Raw genomic sequence first — 26857 nt, forward strand, 5'->3', positions numbered from 1 at the left:
TTCAGATCCTCATGCTTGCACAGTAATCATTTACCCACTAAGCCATGTCCCCAGCCCCTCCTTTTGGTTTTTTCAGTGGATGAAGGAAGGAGAAAGGAGAGGGTAGAGAAGGCATGTGTGCTCAGGATCCAAGCCCCTACCAGCCTCTGTGCCCCAGCAAGAGGTCCAGCACATGGATTTCTAACCTGACTGTTTATTGGCTGTTTCCACAGCTGTACCAGCTGATGTCACAGAGCTTGGCTGTGGCCCAAGAGGAACAGGCTGGTGTGCAACTTCACATACCTGAGAAGGCCAGCTCAACAAGCAGACCAGAGAAGAATGGAGGGCTGGGACTAGTTTCAACAGGATAGACTAAATGTAGATTGGTGTTGACTCTATGCATGGCCAGGCCTAGGGAGAGGTCACAGTCACACTTGGCAAGAAGCATGCACTGTCCAAGTAGCAGAAACATCCAATGAGGTGATGCAGCAGCTGTTTCTCTCTGCCTTAGAGAGGCAGCACTGTGGTCAGGAAGCCGAGTTCTAGACCCCAGATCCTGGGCAATCACCAACAGGGCAATGTTAAACAAAATGCTGAACCATCTCTTCCAAAGCAACTGCAGGAAAAACACACAGAACAGCACCTCTCTTACAACACCTACCATCAGAGACATGTGTGATACTCATGTGTTTTAACTAGACACTGGCTCAGCAGGTCACCTGAAAGAAAGAAAACCATGCCAGGAGTCATGCATGGCTCATGCCTGTAATTTTACTACACAAGAGGATGAGGCAAGAGGGTTGCTAAGAGTGCTGGGCCAGCCTACTCTACAAAGCAAGATTCTGATTCAGATAGATACATACATAGATGATAGATGCATACATACATACATACATACATAGAATGATAGGACATAGATTAGATAGATAGATAGGTAGATAGATAGATAGATAGGTAGGTAGGTAGGTAGGTAGGTAGGTAGGTAGGTAGACCTGTAAAAGAAATCCACCCCATACTCCTGTAGTTTCCTGATTTTTCTGTGAAATGGCTTTCAGGACACACACACACACACACACACACACACACACACACACACACACACACACCCCTTGTATATACCCAGCACTAGTCAACTGCCTTTCCTCACAGTTACTCCTGGGACAGAATGAACAAAGACCCACTTGGCTCCACAAGTGACAGAACAAGGCAGAAGAGGGCAAGGTGACAATTGACAAGGACACATGCCAGCTGTCTGTATCTGAGTTACTGGGGGAGTTTCTTGGAGAGTCTGAGGCAGTGGAGGATATATGAAATGGAAGACAGGAAAGGATGGCAGCCTGGGGAGCCTACCTTTATAAAGTAAAGGAAAACGAGAAACAACAGACCTTCCTCAGCCCACAGCCACCCTGCATTAACCTACTCAGGACATGTGTCTTTGATAAGCCAGGACCCAAACCACTGACTCCCTAGTCTATGGCCAGCTCTCCCTGTGATCCAGGCCCGGGGCTCAGCAAGGCAGCTAAGGGGGCAAGACCTGAGGCCAAGCTCCATCAATGATTGTTTTCGGGAGGCCAAAGGCAGGTGGGGGCTCACCTATTTAGTCGGCCCTGGGGAGACAAGATGAAGGAGAACAAAGCAGGTGCCAGGTCTTCTTGTCAGGAGAGTGAGAAGGTAAGGAGAGCCAGGGCACACTGCTAACAGGGCGCCACATCACATTAACAAGGTAACTGCCATAGCAGACATCCAGGTTGAGAGGGATGTGGAGAAGCCATTTGTCATTCCCACCACCAACCACGGAGTGGTTAAAAGGCCTCTCCAGGGAAGCAGCTCTCATGCAGCCCAGAGAGCTTGGGGCACAGCAGCTACTCAGTATTGTTGACACTGATTAAATACTAAGGGGCTGGGTGCTGCACAACGTATACTGGGACAGCAGGTCTCTGCTCTGCAAGCTTTCAATCTAGACCTGATGGGACAACCGGGACAAGCAGGGGAAACACCACCAGACAGGGAATGTCTTCCTAGCCAGGGCCCTGAACAAATGGCTTGCACTGCCAACTCCAGATGCACTCTGTATCCAGAGCCACCACCTGTCAGCACACACCCCTGATGATTTACAAAGCCCTCTGTGAGGTCTCTCACTGAACTCCTATCAACCATTCACAGAAAACATTTCAATGTTTGAGAAAGCTGGGCAAAGTCACAAGTCTCTACAGAGTGTGGTGGCTGACATAAAAGACAGGAAGGCTACTCTGAGGAATCAAGAGAAACTTATAGGGAAAGAAAAAAGGACACCAGAACTGGGCTCATGGAGAAGGGAGGAAGCTTCAGCCACCCAGTGGAGGGAGTGCCTCCTGGGCAGAAAGAAGGAGGTAGGGAAAATATAACGATGCACCCCACCTTTCCTGGGGCCTGAGTTACCAGCAGAAGCCTATGCTCCTTGCTCAGAGCCCAATCAGGAAATGGTGAAGTATTACAAGTAGCTGTTAAACAGGATAATGTCAATAGAACTACCCCCAGGCAGACAAAAGCATGGGCAGAGAGAGAGAGAGAAGCTAGCCATGAGGCATACAGACACAGAGGGCCTCTGCAACTCACACAGTCGACCAATGATCTATGCCCCAACCACTGCAGCCATCTGTGCAAAAATAAATAAATAAATATAGAAAATAAAAATAGCAGGGCTTCCCTCTACTCACACAGGGGGAGAGATTTTTGGGACATATTTGTTTAGGAGACAGTTTGACAGAGTGGCTCGTGTTAGGACTAGAGAAAGGAGTTGAAGGTGGCCCTGAGGGTGGAAGCTTACACTCTGGGTGAGCAAGATGACTTTCACTGGCATAAGCTGGCATACGCAAGAATTCATGGGAGAGAGTTCAAAGAGAAGAACTTCTGCAGAAGAGAAAGACAAAGATAAATCCAGCTTTGGACGTACTGAGTTCAAGGTGGATTTGGAACACAAAGGGGGGAGGTGGCGCCACACAGGATATATGACTTTCAAGCTCTTAAAAGAAGTTTACAGAAATCAAACAAAATGGCCTTATTTACATCTAGTGCTATGCACTGCCTGGCAGTGCTCGCAAATGGAAGACAGACACAATCAGGGACACAGATGGCACTGCCTACCCAGACACGTGGAAATGAGGACAGTCAGTCTGCTCTTGTAGGACCCCTGGGCCAGACTCAAGTCCTGGTTCCCCGCACAGCAGCACCATGCTCAATCTCTGTAGTGAATCTCCATGCACCAGCTCTGAGGTGGAGCAAGCTGTTTAACCACTCTTTGCCTCAGCTTACTCATCTATAAAGTGGGTGATGGTCACACTCACTCTCATCAACACTTTCACGCTGTTCTATGCCTGTGTCCAGACATAGCAATATGGCTCAGTGCAATCTAGACCCCAGTCTGCTTAGGCTACACAAGGATAGGAGGATGTCACTGAGCAGTGACATCACCCCTACGACCCTTCTCTGTAGAACAAAACAACACAGTAATACCTACTCCTTGCAGGGTTATTGGAAGCTAAGATCAAAATCACAGTAGCTAAGGCACTGTGAAGAAGATGGAAGCCACAAATGGGCTCTCCACACAGGTCAAAGAAGTATGCTTCTCGGAAGCTAAATCTACATGGTGGTACCAAAGCTATTTCATTAGGAGCACCCTGGCTATGTATCAAAACCTGTGTCATATGCAAAAGTAACCAAAGACCAGTCTGGGCTCTTAGAACCTGACTCACAGAAGTCACAAGAGAAAATACCTTTCAACCATGCACAGGAGTGAATTTGATAACACATGCCATGACATAGATGGATCCTGAAAACATCCTGTGCAGTGACATAAGCAGAAATAGGAGACAAATATGGCATAAGATTTCACTTGTTCGGGGCTTCTAGAATAGATAAATTCAAGAAACAAGACACAAGACAGACTTTCAGGGCTGGGGATGGAGTTACTGATTAATGAGCACAGTTTATGATAGCAATAATGACAGGCTTGGGATGTTGACAGTGGTGAAGGACACTGAGTACTGTGGTGTATTCAAACCCACTGAGTTGTACTCTTACAAATGTTTAAAATGATAAAAATCCATTAAAACATGAATGTGTATTTAAAGCAAAGATGTCACCAAAGTAAGAATGCCCTGTGTCACCTGCTGCCAATGCCAGAAAGGTGAGCAAAAGGCCTTCAAAGGCTGCTTAGTGTAGCAGCAACAACCCAGCATTCAGCACTCACTCCCTCTTCCTACAGTAGACAAACTTTGCCAAAAGCCTGGCTAAAGCCAGAGGATCATGTGAGCCTACAAGGTCAGACCCAAAGTGAGATTGTGTATCAAGAAAAAAACTCCCCACCCCAAATTAAGCAGCTTGGTCCAAGAACGTGGACTGAGCAGGATGCATTCAGGCATTCCTGTGGAAACTCAAAAATATCACTGCTAGATTTGCATGGCCGTAATAGACCCAGCCTCTTACTTAAAAGCAACTGTACATCTTATGTTGACAACTCTGAGCTCTAATAAGGCATCTCTGTCCCAGCTTTAAAAAAAAAAAAAATTAAAGATGGCTCACACCTTTAATCCTAGCATCCAGGACGCAGAGGCAGGCAGATCTCTATGAATTCAAGGCCAGCCAGGTCTAGAGTAAGTTCCAGGATGGCCAGAGCTACACAGTGAGATTCTGTCTTGAAAAAATAAAAACAACAAAACAAACAAACGAATAAAATGGGAAAAAAGAATTCCTGAATCTCTCACCTTAGGAGCAGAACTAAATTAAGTGGCTTTTCATTCTGGCTCAGATTTAAGGAAAGATAAATGTGTTACTCATGTGTAATCCAGGTACTTGGTAGGCTCTAGTTTAATTAGATTCTCTTGAGATGTGACTTATGGAAAACTTCCTGCAAATAACCTACCATTCCACCTCAGGTTTCTAGTCATCATTTACACTTTCCCAAAGGCTGCTCCTTAAGCCTGGACAGCCTGTCCCTTGCCCAGGGTTTTGTATTTACTGTTCCCTCTGTGTGAAAGGATCTTCCTGCAGAGAACTGTATGGCTCACTTCCTCTCTACTTACTCACAAAACCAAGACATCTTTCCCAGAAATCTATACAAAAAAGGCACTCAGTCTACCTCCTGGCACTACCTAGCCCCCCGTCCTAATGAGCATTCTGTAGAGAATTTACATGTGACTCTGTATTCCCAGGGTCTCCTCTTCTCTCTCAGCCACCAGAATGTAAGCTTCATCCAGGTAAGTGATGTGGGATTATGCTCCTATACACTGTAAAGATTTGTTACTTGTATTGGTTTAATAAAATACTGATTGGCCAGTAGCCAGGCAGAAAATTTAGGCAGGGCAAGTAGACTAGGAGAATTCTGGGAAGAGGAAATTCAGAAAAGTAGTCACCAGCCAGAGGAAGCAAGATGAGAATGCCTTACTGAGAAAAGGTGCCAAGCCATGAGGTTAAAAATAGATAAGAATTATAGGTTAAGTTGTAAGAGCTAGACAGTAATAAGCCTGAGCAATAGGTCAAACAGTTTATAATTCATATAAGCCTCTGTGTGTTTATTTGGGACTAAACCGCTGCAGACTGGACAAGACAGAAACTTCTGTCTATAGATATGGACTTTATTTCTTAGACTCCAGAACCTAAAATAATGTTGGCTTAGAGGGAAAGTCAATATCCCTCTCCTAATGAGTAAGGGGAATGAGTTAAGTTCGGCTATCTGTACACCAGTGCTTGTTGATGAGAATGCCTGCCTCAGCATCCCTAAGGATTTGTGTCCTTTGGTGGAAATGAAGACAGCTGTAAACATGCTGCTGACTCCGTATCAAGTGTTTTCTTAAGTGTAAACAAAGCCAAATCCAAGAGGACAAACAGCCAGTGTTTGACTGGCTCATGTCTAGTATATCAAAAGCATAGCATGGAATATTAGCCAGTAATAAAAAGAAATGAAGAGGTGATGATGCACAAAGAGCCACAGGTGTACTTTGAGAACACTACAAGAAGTCAGACATGAAATGAAGGTTCACATATTCTATGAGGCCATTAACAGTAAATGTCCAAACTAGGCAAATCCATTCTGGTAGGAAATGAATTAGTGGTCCCATGGGGCTGAGAGTTTGAGGAGACTGGGAGATGAGAGATTAGAGGTACAGAGTTGGCTAAAACCACAATTGTCCTGTGGTAGAGCACTCATCTAGAATGCAGGGGTTCCTAAATTTGATCCCCAATGTGATGAAATTTTTAAAAATTCAATAGAGATTCAGAGTTTCCTTTGGGGAGGAAATAAATTCTATAATAACAGTTGTACAACGCTGTATATGAATATATACTAGATCCCACTGCTAAAATTGTATAGTATGTGATGTATAAATTATATAGTACATGAAATATATCTCAATAAAGGCATTACCCAAAAATGTATTGGCAAGTTATAATATCATTTAATTATGTAAAACATACATCTAGATATAAACTACTTATGCATATAGGCCTTATATAGATTTATAACTTAAACACAAGTTGTATTATATAACCAAAGAATTCAAATAAGTCAGAGAAGACTTTGCATTGAAATCACATCACTGCTCTCACAGGAATCCCCTTATCTGGAGTGCAGCATAAGCAGATCAGGCAGTGTTACACAGAATGTCCACCCCCAAGACCACACAGGTACCAATGAGTCAGAAAAGATACTACAAGCAGCAAAAACAAACACTTTGCAAGCAACCCAAATGGCCAAGCTGGGCAAGGGCTGCTGCCAGACCTGCATACAGCCTGTGTACCAGGCTCTATCTCAACTCTACAATGTCTTAATTCCTAGGTCCTACCCCTGCAAACAAGCCACGGACCTATTTACCTTAGGAAATTCATCGCATACATATGAAGCAAAAACAATGACAAAAGAGCCAGTCAGTGCCCACACTAGAAGACATAAGCAGACAAACTCAGCAGGGAAGGCTAAAAGCAAATGGCCTGTTCAAGGACGAAAGGCCCCTTCAAAGGTATAGAACAAGCTTCTTCCACTTTGTTGACATTAGGATCAAATGAAAACACAATTTTTTTAAGTGTTATGAGAACTCTCAGACTCCTAAGACTCCAATCCTAAATTTTAAGAGAACCTATTTTGAGGAACATTAATCAACAAACTGGTTAAAGAAAATAACTAATGGGTCTCAAAGCAAATGAATTTGTGTCTTTGAGAAAAGCTAATGTTTATTGGGCACATCTGTGCACCTGGCAGCCTACTGGCAAGGTCTGCTAACCCTATCATCATTGTTCTCAATGGACGGTAATTAGAAAGGAACCTTCTGGGAGTTTGGGGGTTTGGGGAAGGGGGTGAAATTTTAAATTTGCTTTGCTTTTTTTGTTGTTTGTTGTGACACAGTACCACCATGTAGCCCACGATAGCCTGCAACTCAGCATGTAGACCAGATCAGCCTCAAACTTAGTGATGCCCCTGCCTGTGCCTTTTAAGCAATGGAATTGCAGATATGCAAATGACAAAGCATTCTGCTGTTGCTTTGTTTTTGTGGTGCAGGGCTCCTATCTTTGTGCATATTAGGCAAGTCTTCTGCCACTGAGTTGTAGCTTCCACCTAGTACTATCATTTAAGGCAGACAAGTCCACATGTCAGTCACATCTCCTTGTAGTGTGCATGCATGCATGTATCGAGTTATATCTATCTACTGAAAAGACATCATGTAAATTTTATTGATGACTAAACAAAGAATGATGGGTTGAAACTGTCCAAAGTCCCCTGATCACAAGCAAAAGAAATGGGATCCGATTTCCATTCTGCTTCATCTTCCCAATCCTAGGAGGAGCCCAGAGCTCTAACCCACTGTGATAGGTAGGTGCTAACCCTATAACCCACTGTGATAGGTAGGTGCTAACCCTATAAAGGTGCTACATTATTAGATAGAATCACTTGGCAGGTGTGATGACATAGTGAACCTGGCAGGGGTATAATCTGGGATTCTTGAAGAAAAACAGAAGAGATAACTGAGCACAAAAGTCCCTATCAGTGAAGTTACAGAATGTGAGGTACAGGGATGGGACGCAGAGGTCAGTCACAGTGGCAGGATTACTGGCTGTGAAGACAGACAGGTGGCACTTGATAAAACCATGGGCAGCCTTTGGGCATATCCAACCTTTTGACCTGTGACACCATGTTGTCATCTGAAAAGTTCACATTTGAAAACCATGCAATTTAACAACAACAATAAAAATCTCATCGTGTTGTAAGTTTATAATTGCCTGTTGGGTCCCCTTCATACATATCTTCAGCTGAATGTGCTCAATGGGCCCCAAGTTGGATCCACTTCCCAGGATGCTGAAGCAGCAAGAACAGACTGTTCTTTAGGGCCTCCAACAGAAAAGTAGCACTACAAATGCCTTGGCAGTTCCCCATTTCATGTTTCTGACCCCCAGGACTACAAGATGGGAAGCTGGAGTCATTTTAAGCCATTATGTATAGAGTGATTAGTTACTGTGTCCTGTGAAGTGACAGGACCAAGCTAACAGGGGTGGTACTTGCAGCGCTTAATAACAAATGAGCCCAGTGCTGACTGAGGTCACTGCCATGGCAAAAGGGGACATTCAGACAGGACCCATAGCTAGTTACAATCCTCCACAAAGCTACCAGTCCCTGATGAGATACTAAGAATACATCCAATGCAAGCCTTCCTAAACACCCAGGGTCTTTGTTTTTCCATCCCTTTGTTTTCCTTGAGAAAAGTTCTGGGACATTAGTAAAAGTGGCAGCTACAGGAAGAGGAGGTGGACATGGCCAATTCCTGGTTACCAAGCTACTGACCATATACCCTACCGTTACAGGTGTAGTAGAGAAATCAAGGCATAGTAAGTAGGAAACATTGATTTCATGTCACATTTCAGAAACCATTTACAGTGTGGACAAGAACGCACACAACTCCTAGTCAAAGAAACCAATGGGAGTCCATGGTCATGTGCTAGACTCTAGGAACATAGTCATTCTTATGCTACCAATGGACAAGGTATGTTGTGGCAAGAACATGAGAAGACAAAATGAACCACTCAAGATGGCTTCCCCAAGGAAGGAATGCTTGCACAGAAGAGGCTAGCTGTCAAAAGCAGCAAGATGAGGCAGCTCAAAGTCTCAGGGTATTTATCTGCATGTATGAAATGCTCTGAAACCCAAAGGAAAGGAATAAAAATGATAGCGATGAATATAAATAGCCCTTTATGGTTTAAAAAGCATTTTCTCATGCACTATCCCAGATCCAACAATAGCACCAGAGGGACAGGATGAGAAGTAGCATGCTGTCTTTTATAAACGAGGAAACAGAGATTAACAGCAGTCAGCTGCCTTGCCAAGGTCACACATTAAGTCAAGGGGAAAACTCAAGCCCAACTCTCATTACTCTTTGTTGAGAGCCCTCTTGACTATACTGAGTACCCTTCCCAAGGAGACTGAAGTGAAGTGGTAGTGACTGGTGTTGACATCTGAGAACAAAGGACACAGGGTAGTTAGGCATCATGTTAGACATCAGAGAATCAAAAGATAGTTGTGATGGGATGTGGTCCCTTCTTCCAGGACAAGACCTCGCAGAGCTGTGATAGACTCATTTCAGAAGCCATTTGGTAACCACACTTATCATCACTGGCTCATTTCTCTGTACTGCCACAAAGGCTTTCCTGTCTCCCCCAGTCTTCCCATTGCACACACACATTCTTAGCTTCTTTTCCCTTTACTACTAACGCATAGAATACATTGCTCTGCATCACTGGTGGGAAGGCAAAATGAAACCATTATGAAAAGTGCATTGAAAGATCTCAAAACAGAGCTACTACTGCCACCATAGTGGCATGCCTATGGGCCCAGCTACTCAAGAGGCAAGGACAAGAGGATCACTTACAGCCACAAGTTCAAGACCAGCCTAGATACCATAAAGAGATGCCAGCTCAAATATTTAATCTAGCACATTCAGAAATTCCTTTTCTGAGTATATAGACCAAAAACAAAAGTAGGTTCTCAAAGAGGCATTTGCACACCCATGTTCACACAGTACTATTCACAATAGCTAAGAGAAAAAGGCAAATGACCATTAGTAGATGGACACATAAGGAAAATGTGCTCTAACCACACCAAAGACTACAAGGAGGTTTCGGGAAGGGAGGAAACCCTGACCCTATACAATATGGATGGACCATGAAAATATGCCAACATAAGGGGACAAATACTGCATGCATGGTTCCTTTCTCATGACATCTTTAAAATAGTCAAATTTGTAGAAACATTAGGTAGGAAGATTGCTACTTATGGCTGGAGGGAGAAGGGATAGTATTTAATGGGTATAGAGTTTCAGTTTTACAAGAGGAAAATAAGGCTGGAGATCCTAGGTGCAAAAGTCTGAATATACTTTTAACTACTGAGCTGTCCACCTTTAAAAAGCAAAATTTAGTGCTATGCACTTTTACCATCCATTTCTTAGAAGCCTATTAAAGGGTGGAGGATAAAAATCTCTAAGACACATGTCATAAATTCACAAAGAACATGGAGAAGGTGAAGAAACAAATGAAAAATGAATAGAGGGCAGAGGAAGCATGGCAGTCAATGGTGAAATATGTATGTATTTAACCGAGTCCACACTGGGGTGTGGGATTGGAGATGAGCAGGGATGCGTCCACCTACCAGACCCCAACTCCTAAGAGGAATGGGGACATTGTCAGACAGACCTTGTCCCTCCCTGAATGCATCTTTGGTAGATGTAAGAGTCCTCACTGCTGCTTTACAACACAGCTCTCCAGACAGGACCAGGAGTTGAGATCTGCAGAGTTTAGCAATGACAGGCATGGTGACCCACACCTGTACCCCAGCACTCAGGAGACAGAGGCAAGGAGATCTCAAATTCAAGGTCAGACTGGGCTATATCGTGAGACTGTATAGTGTCTCCAAAAGACAAAACAAAGTAAAGGGCTTGGCAAGTCCCTGGCTTCTCACCTGTCCTTATCAATAGTGGTTCTCAGGACTACTGACTGCTCTTTGGCCAAGCCCTGAGACCTGGGCCCTCTAAGCACAGTAGAATACCCAGCAACCAAAGCCTGCAGTGCCCTATCCAGCATTAGCCCAGCACTACTCAACATAAAAGGACAGAGTGAGCTATAGTCCTTTACACAGAAATCCCATGCCCTAGTTCTTGACAGCTATAATTACAGCCCAAACAGCTTTTGAAAGGCAAAGAGAAAGAAGAAAATAGCAGCCTGGACCTAGCAGTGAATTGTGGGGCTTGGCGGGGAAGACACACCATCACAGTACTTGCTACTGATAGCAGCCAGTCCCCACAAGCAACTGGACAGCCAGCCCAAACATCTTTCTGACCAATTAATTTCTCCTTCTAATGTAATGAGCTCTCATTAAGCACTGGAAGTGGTTCCCACAGAGGGAGCTGTAGGGAGAGGCATGCGGCTGCCAGAGATAGCAGGTAATGAGACAAAACTGACACATTCCAGTCCCAGATGCCTGCAGATCCCGTGACCAGCTAGTGCTACACCATGTCTGGCCCAGCCCTGCTTCCAGGTAACCTTTTTTCTATGCCTCTGTCCATTGTAGGTTGTGTTTCTGCCATGGGCTCCCTTTCTGGTTTTATCTAACTAGGGTCAAGACTCATAATCAGCATTCCAAGGAGCCCTCAGCGGGAACTAGGGGCCACAATGCAGTCTTATGTATGGACCCCCAAGTATGGAATATTCCTTTTCACAGTGTGAATATGTCAGATTGGTTTATAATTAATATTAAGTCTATGTGTAGGTTATTTGGGAACTGGCAGGCAGGAAAGAAAAGTCCACCTACACCCAAGCTGCCTGTGAACAGCAACCTGATCTGAGGACTTAACCTGCCCAAGGTTCCATGTCCTCATCCATGAGATGTACTAAGAACATCCTCACCTCGTCTGAAGTAGCTATAAATAAGAAAACGACACAAAGTGCTCCTCTAATGCTGTGACCACTTGGTGGAGTTACTCTCATCATAGTACTTCAAGTGTTCTAATTGCCAAGTCCATGAAGACAGCACCGTTTTATGCAACAGTAGTCTCAATCAGTCCAACTGGGTAAAGATGAAAAGGCTGAATGACTGGAAGTACCATCAAGCCATGCAGAAAGCATGTTACACTCTGCCCAGCACTGATGTCACTGAATCGAGGTTTCTGTTGATAGGGTAAAGAACCAGCTGGGAGAAAAACCAACAAAAGCAAAATGAAGCTCCAGCCCCTGTTACGTGCTTTCCCTTTTAGGTGAACAGATCACTCCAAAGAACGATGACCCAAACCAAGCTGCACCTAGAGATGGCCAAGCCAGTCACCCTCACAGCAGTTCCCTCCACAACCCGGTCACAATACATCAGAGCAATCTCAAACCCACCTCTAAAGTACAGTCCTCTCATTCTGGTGCCTTGCCCTATGGACCAGAGTCAGAAGGCAGTGGGTTGCCATGTATAGCAAACCCTTTCAGGAGATGCACAGAAAAGTGGGGTGGGGTGGGGTGGGGTGGTGTGGTATGGGGAGCGTGTGAGCGTGTGTGTGTGTGTGTGTGTGTGTGTGTGTGTGCACATGCACGTGCACAGTGGATGACATCCAAAAGGCTCACACATCCCCGATGTGTCAAGCAGCTAACCAAGGAAGTTTTGTTGAAATTTCATATCCAGCATTAAAATTTCAATTTTAAAATTTCTATTCTGTACCAGATTAATTTATCTTTTTAAAAATGTTCTGAGCAATTACTAGATGATGACAAAAGTTTTGCTCTACCTTCTATATTCTCCCTTACTGCCTAGCCAACCACCACACAGGCATCTCAATTGAAGAGCTGCAGGACATGAGACAGCAAGGATGACATGGCTCAGCCATCACATCCATTTCAACCTTTGGCTCTTATTGCACAATTCACAAACGGTCTCCAGTGAGGTAGGAATATGAACTCTGGGGCATGGAAGGGTGCAGCTGTATATTCTGTCTCTCAGCTCTGACTGAAAGGGCCAGGAGCAAGGAAGCTTGAATTCCAGATTCACACACAGCCCCACCTGTGACCACTCACCCGGATTCTGCGCATGGCAGCCACGATCTCCACCCTGCTGTTGGGTCTCGGCACATCCAGGCTTCCCACGTACTGTGGAGAAGAAGCAAAGAGAGATTGAGAGGAGGAAAGGCAGGGAGGGCAATGTCCCTAGTCACAGAAGGTTAGAAATGCAAAGGCTCTGAGGCCACACGGTTAATCTCCCCATTTTACACATGAGGAAATTAAAAGCCCAGGCAGGTATCATCTGGTCTTGAAATAGTTTCTAACTTTTAATAAATAAGCAACTTAACCAGAAATTACTGGGTCCATTTTCAACTTTCTAGTGACAGAGTAAAGCCCTGTGTGTACTAAGCAGGCATCAGAATGAGAAAATATCCTTCTACAGATACTTGCCACCATCTATATGGCATGGTAAATGTCTTTTTCCTTTTTCTCCTTTCAATTTCTTCACCAGTAAGATAAAATAAAACACACACACACACACACACACACACACACCTCTTACATAAAGATTCTTGCCAAAAATAAGTGCACCAAGAAAAAATACATACTTTGGGAGTTGTTTGTTGGGGTATTTCTTTTGCTTTGTTTTGGTTTTGTTTGTATTTTTTACAGAACCTCACTCTTAAACCTAGGCTGGCCTGGAGCTCATTATGCAACCAAGGTTGGTACTGAACTCATGGTACCACTCCTGCTTCAGCCTCCCAAGAGCTATGATTGCAGCCTAAACCCCTACATCTGGCTTTTTTATCCAATTGTACTTTTTTTCTTTTTTTCCCAAAACAGGGTTTCTCTGTGTAGCTTTGGAGCCTGTCCTGGAACTCACTCTGTAGACCAGGCTGGCCTCAAACTCACAGAAGTCCACCTGCCTCTGCCTCCAAGTGTTGGGATTAAAGGTGTGCACCACCACACCCAATTGTACTTTTTATTTATCTTTGGTTTTGGAGAAAGACTCACCATCTAACTCAGGCTGACCTCAGAATCACCTGTTCTCCTGTCGCAGCCTCCAGAGTGCCAGGGTTACACACATGCAACCCCACACCTGCCCCTGATTATACTTTAAAGTTATCCACCAAACCAGATTGCATTCAGGTTAATGGTTAACATGTATTTCCTTGCTTAAAAACGTATCAACTGATGTGAAATTAAGCAAAACAAAAGAATTAATTCCCCATTCTCAACAGGTTAGTACCAATCTTTTTTTTTTTTTCCTGGCAGACGGACATGAACTCAATTAGTTCCACGGGAAAAAAGGGTTGGATTAATCATAATCATAATGTTAAACACAGCCTAGGTACCTGTGCCAGTGCACAGAGGTGGATCATATCAGATGTAGTGCCCCCCTTCCTGGCAGATCCTTCACTTCCCTGAACCACCTCATCTACATGTCCAAGAGTTGGTCAACAAGTTAACCTTGGATAGCTTTACCTGTACCTAAGCAAAGATTGCATTAACAGAAATAGAAATAGTCATGTTTGAAAGATAATTCCTGTAGTTACAAGCAAAGTAAATTTTTTCCCAAAACTTGGAGCTAAGGACTGATTCCAGTCAAAAGAGTTTCACAAATGACACTGGGAACAAACGGATTTCCCCTAGTATTGACTAACAGCCTGTGTTGACACACTGAAGAATGAAGCTCCCAGCAGCAGATGAGTTGACTGGTTAACCTTGGGCACTCTATACTCTGGCCCCTGGGGGAGCCCACCAAAGTACATGGGTTTACTGGCAAAGGACCTGACACCTTGCTGAGGCAACAAAACCTCTAGATTGAATATGCAGTCACAGCTTCTTTGTGGTTAGCAAATTCTCCCCATCAAGTGCTGCTGGAGCTTCAAGGTCAGCGGTATGTCAGTGACCCATGCAGCCAGAGATGGTATGATACCATTCCTGATTACCCAATTACAAAGGCCCTCCAGGCCAGGGGGAGTTTCCATGATCCCTCTCCTAAGAGTCCCACGCTGCTCTGCCTTGAACCCATTGCAGTCAGAAACATAAACCCTCTGCGGGCTCAATTCTTCCTACAGTCATGTGAAGGCCAAGGCCACAGGATCAAGCAAGGCCACCCATTGTTGAGAAGCCTAAGGGGGAAGGGGAAGTACTTATCCTTGAATCACTGCCAGTCCAGAAGGGAAGCTGCTAACCATAGAGCCAGAACTCAAGTACCAAAAGGGAACCTATCCACTGGCTACTCTACCCCAGCCCACCTCTCCTTCCTGGGGAGGGTTGCTGTTGGATTGATAACACTGGAACAGTGAGGAAATGTGGGTGGGGTGGTAGGAGATGAGAGGTAGACCCCCAGCTTCTAACAAAGGGGAAAAATTCTTCATACCCATCTTCACAGTGCAAGGGCTCGCCTCACTTCACCAGCCTCCCACCCAAGCTGGTATATGCACACAACACACACACTTGCTCTGGGGGGGGGGGTGCACGCGCTCGTGCGTGTGTGCTAACATACCTCTAACACACACCCACTCATACTGCACACCCACTAGCTTATCATACTCACACCACACGCCCACCCTCCCTTCTTCCCCCACTCCCTTCCTTGTAAAGAAAAATCACAGATCTGCTTTCCTGAAAATGTGTCTGCAGGAGCTATAGCCCAGCTCCATCAAGCTGCACCTTAGGGTCAACTGAAGAGATTAGAAGGATGTAACACTTAAATCAGACTCAAGTTTACATCTCTCAGACGGAAAGTTAAATATCCACACGAACAACATAAATCAAAACCAGAGCCATGATGTCAGGGAAGCAGAGAGGTCAGAAAGCCAGCTCTTGGGGAGGGAGGAGCCAGAGGGCGTGACCCTTGAAACCGTCTTCCTTTCTGCCACAGCCTAATGAGCAGCTCTGTGCTTGACCTAACCACCCCCACAGCTAATAGTCTCGAGACAGTCTACATCAGTCCCACTTGCCAGAGAGTCAGGTCACCTTACTGATTGCTCGTTTTTGGTGCTGAAACTGAACTAGACTGGGAACCTCCCACTCCAGATGAGAACGGTGGTTCCCAGGTTGAGCTAACAAACTACAGAAATTATGGCAGCTGCTCTCACTTCCTATGGGACCAGGCAGGGCCAGCTCCCTTTCTTCAATTAAAGGCTGAGAGGGAGGGAAGGGCTTATCATCCAGAAGTGCCCTTCCCTTTATCTGCATCCTCTGGGATGCAGATACTGGGTTCCAAAGTATCCTAGGACAATGAAAAGGGCACATTCAATACCTGGAAATTAAAATCATTTCCAAAATGGCAACTTGCTTTCTTTCCCTCCACTCCACATGTCACATCCCTACCTTCCTTACCCCCCTTACCCTCCTGATCCTGGTATGAACCCCCAATCATTCAAGCCTGGAACTCAGGCTTCATCCTTGAAGGGTTTCTCCCCTAACTGTTACAGTTTGTGAGTCACCAACACTTCTTCATTCTTGTCACTTCGAGGATGGAGAGGTGGCTCAGCAATGACCATTTCTTCAAAGGTCCCAGGCTTGATTTCCATCACCCATGTGATGACTCACAACCATCTATAACTCTGGTTCTAGATGATCTGGTGCCCTGTTCTGACTTCTGTGAGCACTAGGCAGGCTTTCTTGATTAAGAGCCTTCCATGATTGCTTGTATTGGCTCTGAAGATGACAAATAGCAGCATCAACATGGCCTTATGGGCTATGAGGTTCATCTTCACCTTAAACCAGTGGACTCTTCAATTAGAATTCCTCACATATACCTTAGTTCCTCTGCACATGCTTCTCCCCATACACAAAACATTCCTACCTCTCTCTGCCTGATTCGACTGGATCCCAACCTCTCCATCCCAGACTTTTAAGGAAGGTGAACTACCCTGAAGACTCCATAAACCCTTACAACTCTCCACTGAGGCATCCGCACAGGACTAAATATCATATTCACAGGCTGACTGTGCCCATGACATGTACCACAGGTCAAGGCATAAAGATGTTCAAAACTCATTTGACTGACTGCAATCTCATGAGAATGAATGCATACTTGCCCCAGATGCTCTCCGCTTGAGGGAGAAATCAAAAGAACGGCCTAAGCCCTGGCTTCTGCCTGGAATTTCAACACTGACTTCACTGTTCTGCTCCTCAGTGTCAGCCATCCCCTTCCATCCTATTGTGGCTTCACAATACACCTGGCTGCCATCTAGATGCTTGAGCTGGACCGAAGCCAGATACTCCTAAGCACCACATGCAATTCCCAGGTTACCAAAGGACAGTGGTATATTGAACCTTGCTGCTGGTGGATTTTTAATCGCCTGGCCTTTTGTCTGCACATCTCCAGCATCCCTGTGTCCTCCTTCCAGGAATCCCTGCTGTGAAGCATCACACGGGACTCTATTCAGAACAGCTACTACAGAGCAGAGGGAGGACTCAAATAAGGGAGTTTAAAAATATCACAGCTTTACAACGTTCTCATTAATATCTAAAACGAAAGAAAAATTCCATAAACTCCAAAAGAAAGACAAAAAAAAAATCAAGTGTGGTTACTCATATTTGTCATCTCAGCACTCAGGAAACTGAGGTGGGAGAGTCACCATGAGTGTGAGGCCAGCCTGGTCTACAGAGCTGAGGTGGGAGGGTCACCAGGAGTGTGAGGCCAGCCTGGTCTACAGAGCTGAGGTGGGAGGGTCACCATGAGTGTGAGGCCAGCCTGGTCTACAGAGCTGAGATAGATAGGAAGATCACCAGGAGTGTGAGGCCAGCCTGGTCTACAGAGCTGAGGTGGGAGGGTCACCAGGAGTGTGAGGCCAGCCTGGTCTACAGAGCTGAGGTAGGAAGATCACCAGGAGTGTGAGGCCAGCCTGGTCTACAGAATGAGATTCTATTTCAAAGAAACTGAAGGAGAAAAGAGAGCAATTTAAGGAAGATGCAAACTGTATAAGTAACCAAGATATGAGAGACAGACAGATGCTTATCTGTGGCTTCATGTTTCAGACAAGCAGGAATTAACTGTGTATAAGATATCGCCAAAAACTTCAAACACTTTTCTGTAAATTTCTGAACAACTTCAGCCTAGGTAATACATGGCTTGTGAAGTATTTCCATTGTCTTTCCTCCACCTTATTTTCCAAAGAGTTAAGTCCTGCAAACTGTGACAAACTGAACGGCCGTGTCTCCTAGCATGTGACTGATAATGCAAACAACAGAAAGACAGAAGAGCTTGTCATCCCCACCCATATAACACCCACTGCCCACAGATGCTTGTGATGTCTGCCATCACCCTCCCCGAGGATCCCTCTGTTTACAGTGCACATACCAGGTGTCTCCAGGGACAAGGCAGAAATTCAGAGCACAAAGATGAACCCTGCATATGACTGGACTTCTGGTAAGATTGGACCAGCAGGTACCAGACCAAGTCTCCCATACAACAAACATAAACTCCCCAGTCAACAAGTAAAAAAAAAAAAAAAAAAAAAAAAAACTGTATAGAATGTGCAGCATAGAGAGTAAAGGATAAGACAAGCTAAGGCTGCTAGTGACAGGCACCTGCACTGGTCAACTGTGTGTTAATATGGTTGTTAATAAGAGGGTGTATGGGAACTCAGCTCCAGCCCATGTATTTTCTGGTATGTGAACCTAAAACTGATTTTTAAAACTAAAGACTATTCATAAAAAATAGTAATAATTGGATTGTTGTGGATAAGCCAAAACCGGCTGAGACTGGCAGGTCTCCAACTCTAGAGAGGAAGTATGCTCAGGGACCCATGGGTCCTGGCCTGACTTCACCATCCAAAAAGGGCAGTGATTTGGCTGGGTAGCTGCCCTCAGGGGAGACAGAGTTCGGATTAAAAAGCAACCAAGTCAACTCTTTTGAAGAACAAGAAAGTGTTCAAAAAGACAGCAGAATCTTCCAGCATGGAAAGCCCAGTGATTAACCAGCACAAACAGGAGGACACAGCTACATGGCAGGAACATAAGGGTTCCTGGTGCTGATGTATTCCCAGCTCTCTTCTCTCTGAAATGGCTCCCTTCTAGAGTCTCAACCCCAGCCTCTGCCACTAAATGCCACAATATCCTCCTCCCTTTACAGAGAACCTGGCTCTAACAGAGTAAACCAGTAATGGAAGGCAGAAGGTGCTGATGTCTCCTCCCAAGCGCCCAGTTTCTGGTGCAGGGCCCACCCTACTGTATTCTTCAAAATTCTTTCCTGGAGGACCTCAAACCAAGTCTGCTTCCTATCCTGTGCACTGTCCATCCCTTTTCATCCCTCTGGTCTCTGAGCCACACCCTGTCTTCTCTAACACACACAAGCATAAAGCCACACGCCAGCCTGTGTGTGGCTAGAACTCAGCAGCCCATGATGTCCTGATACCCTACAGAGAAGCAGAAGTGCAGGCAGTTGTAGGATTTACACCATGGTTATCAATGAGAGAACGTGTTGAGAACTCCTAAGTGTTCAGCTCAGTAGGGTCATCCTGCCTGAGTGAATGAATGACCTCAGCTAAGGCCCCCTCTTTCTGTTCCCTGTTCCTAAACTTCTCCTGAGTTGACATGGTCTGCAAAAAGAGTTCGCGCTGGTTCACATGGTTACTGACTTCCCCAATATAATGTGAGACCCTATCGGGACCTTACTCTTATTCTATATTCCAGCTCTTAGAACAGGGTCTGGAAAAGGAAGACTCATCTATCCCCTGGGCTGGGCATGGTGGCATACACACTTGTTAATCCCAACACTTAAGAGGCTGAGACAGGCATATTATTGTGACTTCAGCCAGGCTTTGGTACAGAGTGGATTAAGCCAGCCTAAGTTACAGTGAGACTCTTGCCCTAACCCCTGCCCCACAGCCAAAAAATAAAATAAAATAAAATCCAATAACAATAAGAAAAGCTCCACTGGACCAGTGAAGAACTGGAGGCCACAGGAGTCAAGCACCCAGCCCGAGGACACATTCCTGCAGGCCAGTGGCTCTGCGCCAAAGGGAAAGCCCTTCCTGGCCTTCAGATATGCTCTATGCACAGCTGAGTGTCCTGCTGAGCTGGACTACCAATGTGACCTGGGCCACCACTCTCGCCTCATTTAGCATAGAACAATGCAGCATTAACTGCAGTGGCCAGAGCAGCCCAGATTCCAGAGCACACTCAGAGAACAACCTTCTAGTAACTGCTCTGGGGGAGGGGAGGAAAGAGGAAAACGTGCAGCACTCAGTGTCCCACTCCTACTTCTGAGGCCTCAGTGCTGGTCCTCTGGTGCTGAGGTGCAGGGGACCTGGGGAGATAGGACACACACCATAGTCCTTTCAGCTGCAGTCAGGACAAAGCCCCAGTCAGTACCCAACCCTCCCTTGCACATGGGTGTGTATGTACAAGTGCACAAGCACACATACACACACACACACACACACACACACACACACACACACACACACCAGAAACGCTTCAAATGTAGCTGTACACCACATCTTTATTTCTCTTCAGAGAAACTGAAGCACTTACCTTGCTCCCTCTCTCTTTTAGCCACCCAAATAGCAAGTATTATTTGAAACCTGTCTGATGTGACTGCCACTTTTGATCACAGCAGCACGGTGGAAACAATGAGTGTCTCAGAGATCACAGCATATTCCTTCTTATTCCTCAATTTGGGGGCTGGGTGTAAATTAACTGTGCTGACCTGTCTTTAGGCTAATGCTATGCAATTCTCTAAAAGGGACAGAGGCAGGACAGAGCTATCAAGGGACTGTCTCTTAGTCACCATTACGAAAGGCTTAGGTATGCTGGCCTGATTATTCTTTATGAGGACCTGACAGGTAAAGGCTGTAAGACAGAAACCACTCTGGATTTTCAGCTATTGAATGGAAGCCTCCTCGGTGCTACAATTAACATCCCTGGATCTCCTCATAGATGCTGGGGTGGGGCAAAGGCCAGGGCAGCACCCTGGGCAGGCAGCACTTTCCATGTACCCAAAGAGTTCCTGCCCACGGAGGATTCTTACCTGATCAGCAGGGAAGAGGAGAAAGTTCAAAGCATGGGGAAGAGAAACCCTGACAAAAGTTGCACAAAAAACAAATTATCTGTGAGACAACCAGTAGACCAGGAGTGCAGACAGACATGAACCAGGAACACTACGAAAGTGACAGGGAGCCAGGTCAACGGCAGAGCTTAAGTAGCAGCCTGAAATGGTATTTGGTCCAACCCTTTCTTTTCAGACAGGGGATAATTGTGACTCAGAGCAAGAACAGAAACATAGCTTTTGAGTGGAAGAATCAGAAAGCAGTGTGGGTCCCTTCCTCTACCACACACTCCAAAAGGAAATAAAAGCAATCAGGAATGGCCCAGTGCCCCATTAAGGCCTGAGTAACTGCATTAGACACAAATTAAGCTGGATACGAACATGTGTGCACAGATATTCATATACTAGTGAGGTCAAAAATGGAAAAACTGCCAAGCGCTGAGGTGTACGGGGAAAGGACAAAAGTTCCTTATTTGGCTGCATCAAAATATGTTAGGGGTGGAATGAATATTCTCAGTTGACTGTGAGGCCATGTTACCTAAGGAGGGGAGAGAGTCCCACTATTACAGAGGAACATGGAACCAAAGGAGGTAAGAAATGAGGAGACCTCAATGCAGCACTAAAAACAATCTCCTTTTCTTCAAGTAAAAATCAAGATACTTAGCTTTGGGGAGTGTCAACATCCCAGTCAACTCAAGTCTAAGCTTTCAAGTTTCCAGGCTTCTGTTTTATCCATGGACCGTGTCTAGTGTGTGCACTGCCTACATGCCAGACCTGTCCTAGGAACAAATTAGACAATACCTACTGGAGAGAGAAGTCAGTGGTACAATGCTTACTTGGTTTATACAAGGCTCTCTCTCTCTCTCTCTCTCCCTCTCTCTCTCTCTGTGTGTGTGTGTGTCAGAGACAGAGAATTAATAAGAATTAACTAACACAATCAAAATTGCATCATTTATAAAATACACTTTATATTTATACACTTTTATATTTATAAAAGAGATTTTAAATTTTTGATCATATTCATCCCATAACTCTTTACAAATCTACCCTCCTACCCTCCCCTTCCCTAACTACCCAGCTTTGTGTTATTTTAGAGTTTTGGGATTTGGGGGGAAGGGGTTATTCATTTGTTTTTGGTATGAATAGGGAGCTGTTTTTGTTTTTCCCTTTAAGACCAATTTTTTTTTTTTTTTTTTTTTTTTTTTTTTGGATGTCTTCCACTGGAGCATGGTCAGCTTCCTACCAGGAGCTACACTCTTAGAGAACTGACCACTTTTGTTTTAGCAGCTAACCATTGCCAATGGCTCCATGACTGACTGGGGTGTAATTGCATGTCTAACTTCCTTCTGTATGCGGATATGTGGTCTGGCTTAGAGACAATGTTTTCACATTACTATGTTCTTGCTCTGTGCATAAGTGAGACCGTGAGGATACATAATTTGTGGCTTTGCAAGAGCCCTCTTTGAATCAGCAAAGACTAATTAGAGTACAGAGCAAAGTGATCCAAAGTGTGCCAGAGAAGTGAGCGAAGGGTGAAGCTGAGACATTAGACTTCAGAACAACAGATCACTGACAGGGAATGGGGTGAAGGATACAAGCAGATAGCATCCTCAGTGACCAGGCCACACAGACAACTGACAAATGCCCTGACTCACTAGCCCTCCTCCTCACAGGATGTGCTCAGCCTGAGGCAAGCACATTGCCTCCTTTCTGAGCTGTGACAGGAAAAGCTTTCCTAAGGTTGGGGATATGGGGAAAACAGTACTTCAGAGATCAGTCATCAACCTTGATGCTAAATGAACTCCTACATGTGCACAACATCCCCCAGACAACCAGCAGGTAAAGCTGCAGAAACATCAAAGTTTTGTCTATTTTAAGCTCTCTTGATTAGAAGTCTCCCTGAAGTCTATCATGCACTGCCCTGAGTTAGGAATTCAATGCACTTCCTTGGGATCAGAGAAATCACTAATTATGCCCCTCCATGTCATAAGCTAAAAATGCAGTGATAACCCTGTGAGAAATGGCCCTGCGCCACTGCTATATCTTGATGAATCTCTGAAGTTGACTTTCTCGGGATTTTTCTGGTACTGCTGTCCCCCCATCAGAATGACACTTCTACTTTTAGCAGTAACTATCCCAAATCATCAAGAAAGTACCACCTGAACTAATCCAGCAACATATAAATGGAATTATTTGCAATTTCTAAGAGGTGTTTATCCCAAGAAGGAAAGCTTCCATTGACACAAGAAAAGCTTCATGGAATAAAGGAGAAAAGATCATATGCTACTCTCACCACACAAAACAAATTTGACAAAATCCAATATCCAGTCATGATTTTTAAAATAAAATGCAATATACTGGAATTAGAAAGGAAATTCCTCAACCTTAATAACGGGCATCATGAAAACTCTATGACATATCTAATGTGAAAGACTGACCATCTTTCCATTAAGAAGAAAAGTGGGGAGGGAAAAGGTGGGAAAATAGTCAGATGAGATGATGCACACCTGTATCCTGGGCTCTCAGAGGCACAGGCAGGAGGATCATGGGTTGAAATCAGCCTGGGCTACAGAGTGATTACAGAACAAGGATAGGATGCCCATGCTCATCACTTCTTTCAGTACAGGACTGGAGAGATGACTCAAGTAAATACAAAAGAAAAGAAATTAAAAACACCCAGACAGGGAAATAAAGAGCAAATAATCTGCATTCACAGCTAATAATTTCATATGCAGAAAACTCTTAAGAATCCACCAAGAGTAAAGTGTTAAACAATGAGTAGATACAAAAGAATATTAAGGATATGATCCCATTTGCTACTTTATCAAAAATGACAAAATATTCAGGACCAACTCTATCAAGATATATATACTGAAAATTACTAAGTTTAATTGAAAGTATAATTGAAGACATAAATCAATAGGAAGACATCCCACTCTCGTGAGTTAGATTTAAACCAGTAAGATGAGATGCTTCCCAAAGGGGTCTACTGAGTCAGTGTGATCCCTATTAAAACTTCACTTGTCTTTCCTGCGACATTACGCAATCAATCCCAAAATTCATGTGGAAATGCAAGGAACCTAGAACAAAGAAAAAAAATCTTGAACAGGGGATTCAAAATCTAATTCGACTGGCAATCAACAACACAGTGTGATTTTTGTATGCAACTATATACACAGATCGATAGAATAAAACAGACTAGAAACAAGTCAGCTAGGTATGTGTGCGTTTGTCTTCTCACAATGGAGCCCAGGCTGGCTTTAAATTCTTGATTTCTTGTCCTTGTGCTGACAGTTTTATGTCAACTTGATACAAGCTAGTCATTGGTTAGTTAGGATGGAGCCTCAACTGAGAAAACATCTCTATAAGTTTAGCTGTAGGCAAACACATAAGGCATTTTCTTAGTGATTGTTGTGGGAGGGTCCAGCCCATTGTGGGTGGGGCCACCCCTGGAATGGTGGTTCTGGGTTCTATAAGAAAGCAGGTTGAGCAAGCCATTAAGATCAAGCCAGTAAGCAGCACTCCTCCATGGCACCTTCCTCCAGGTTTCTTCCCTGTTTGAGTTCCTGTCCTGACTTCCTTCAATGATAATTAAGAATGGGAAGTGTAAACTATGTTTCCTACCCAAGTTGGTTTTGGTCATAGTGTTTTGTCACAGCAACAGTAACCCTAACTAGAACACTCCTGTCTTCCAGATCCTACAATTGCAGGTCTGTGTCACCACACCCAGATCATCAATTGGCGTTTGACAGGAGAGCCAAGACAAGTCATGGGAGAGAATGAAGTTGGACATCTCCTTCAAACCATATACAAAAACCAACTCAGAATGCATCATGCATTTAATATAAAATTCTTAGAAGAACACAGAATCTGAGTGAATGGCTGCCTAAATGCAACAATGAACAAAGCAAAAAGAATACTTAGCTGAAATGAAAAACACTGGTTCAATGCCAAGAAGATATGGGCCATTGAGATAGCTCAGTAGGTATACACAGCTGCTGCCAAATGTGATGATCTGAGTTGTATTACCAGAACACACATGGTAAAATGAAAGAATCCACTCTTTCACGATGACTTCCACCATGTGCTGTGGCATGCTTTTATACACACACACACACACACACACACACACACACACACACACACACACCTTTTAAAAGAAAGTGGGAAAAACAATAGACTAGGGCAAAAGTTTTAAGTTCTTATTTTATTCACATATTTTCTGGTGTATGTGTGAGGGAGATGTATTTACTTATTCTTGAAGGCCAGAAAAGGGTGTCAGATCCCCTGGAGATGGGGAACCCAAACTCAGATCCTGTGCCATCTCTCAACTGAGCATCTCTCCAGCCTCAGTATCCATGGCAGGACATGGAGGCATGCAGATAGGCATGTGCTATAGAGTTCTATATCTTTCAGGCAAGAGGAAGTGAACCGAGTGTCATAATGAGTGAAACTTAAGCAAAAGAGACCTCAAAGCCTACCCCTCAGTGACACCCTTCCTCCAACAAGGCCATAACTACTTCAACAAGGCCACACCTCCTAATAGTGCCACTCCCTTTGAGGGCCATTTTCCTTCAAATCATCCAAGGGGGATACATATCCAAAATACAATCTTTAAAAAGCAACAATAAAAAAATAAGGAACTACAAAAGGGGGGGGGGAGAATAAGAATTAAGGAAAAAAGGATACGAGCAAACACTTCTCCAATGAGATAGACAAACAATAAGTGAGGTCATGCAATCAATCATTTGGGAATCTCAAATCAAAATCACAGGGAGGCCAGGCTCCATGTACTACTCATGAAGCCGGGACAGGACCACAAGCTCAAAGGCAAACGGTCCACAGTGAGTAAAAGACCAGTGTAAGCTACATAGTGAGACCTTTTTCAAGGCAGCACCAGAACTATGATGCACTTCACAAACCCAGTAGAATAACAGCTTCAAATAATAATAGACCAATTTAGATAAACGCTTCATCTAGGTCAGTCATCTCCCTCCCTTCCCCCCTCTCCCTTCCCCCCTCTCCCTTCCCCCCTCTCCCTTCCCCTTCTTCCACACACCCTCTCTAGGACATATACTACTGTCCCTCTATAACATCTCTCATCCCCCTTCTCCTAATGTCTGTACTTGAGTCTATATTAAAATCTCTTCTGAATAAACTCCAACATTTTAAGAGAGAGAGAGAAAAAAAGAATTCACAAGGCTGTGGCACTAGAATCCTCATCTACAGCTATAAAAAACAAATGATCTTGTTGCCCTTATTCAAAACAGCCAACCCACAGAGATAATCCAAACATCAATAAAATAAAAAAAAGGATGGCATAGCAGGACACATCTCCATGCCCACAGTGAAACATTAGAGAAACCAGGACGGTTAAGCATGTAGTCTTGTCTTTTCAACAGAAGGGATGTGTACCCATTTTCCACCAGGAAGGCTGGGAGCAGATGTGGTGAATAGCCTGGTCATCTGTGCTGTCTGTAGGGCCAGGTCACACCTGAATCCCCCAGACTATTATACTTATCCCAGACTCTTCCTCCCTAGACCTTTATCTTAAGCATTGCTTCTCAGTCAAGAGAACCCATCCTTAGGGGAGATGTCACACGTACTTAATAGCCTGGTGACCTCTATCTATGCTATGTCTGTTCAGAGACCACACCAATTCCTAGGCCCTTAAGCTATAGGACCCATCTTCATGGTAGAGGTCACAGGTACTTTGCAGAAGAGTTTCAGTGTAGTCACTCCGTAAGCTTCATTGTGAACAAGGGATCGAGATCACTGTTACCAGGAACCTTTTTTTCCCAAAATTGTATTGCATTTAAACATGTCTAAAATAAACTGCCTGGTGTCTGACTCTAGAAGTCTGAACCAGTCCAGCTAAGT

General features: G+C 44.4%; 1 protein-coding gene across 4 annotated transcripts in view; it reads right to left on the reverse strand.

Annotated features, from left to right (window-relative positions):
* The window catches only part of LOC127223554 (carboxyl-terminal PDZ ligand of neuronal nitric oxide synthase protein), a 286357-nt gene that overhangs the window by 199527 nt on the left and 59973 nt on the right, over positions 1-26857 (reverse strand). For all 4 annotated transcript variants that reach the window (XM_051186219.1, XM_051186220.1, XM_051186221.1 and 1 more), the window contains exon 2: positions 13042-13113. In XM_051186219.1, the coding sequence (XP_051042176.1) occupies positions 13042-13113 (72 nt within the window). The remainder of the gene's footprint in view (positions 1-13041; positions 13114-26857) is intronic.

This window comes from Phodopus roborovskii, unplaced genomic scaffold (genome assembly GCF_943737965.1).
Source record: "Phodopus roborovskii unplaced genomic scaffold, PHOROB, whole genome shotgun sequence".
In the NCBI taxonomy this organism is placed as follows: Eukaryota; Metazoa; Chordata; class Mammalia; order Rodentia; family Cricetidae; genus Phodopus; species Phodopus roborovskii.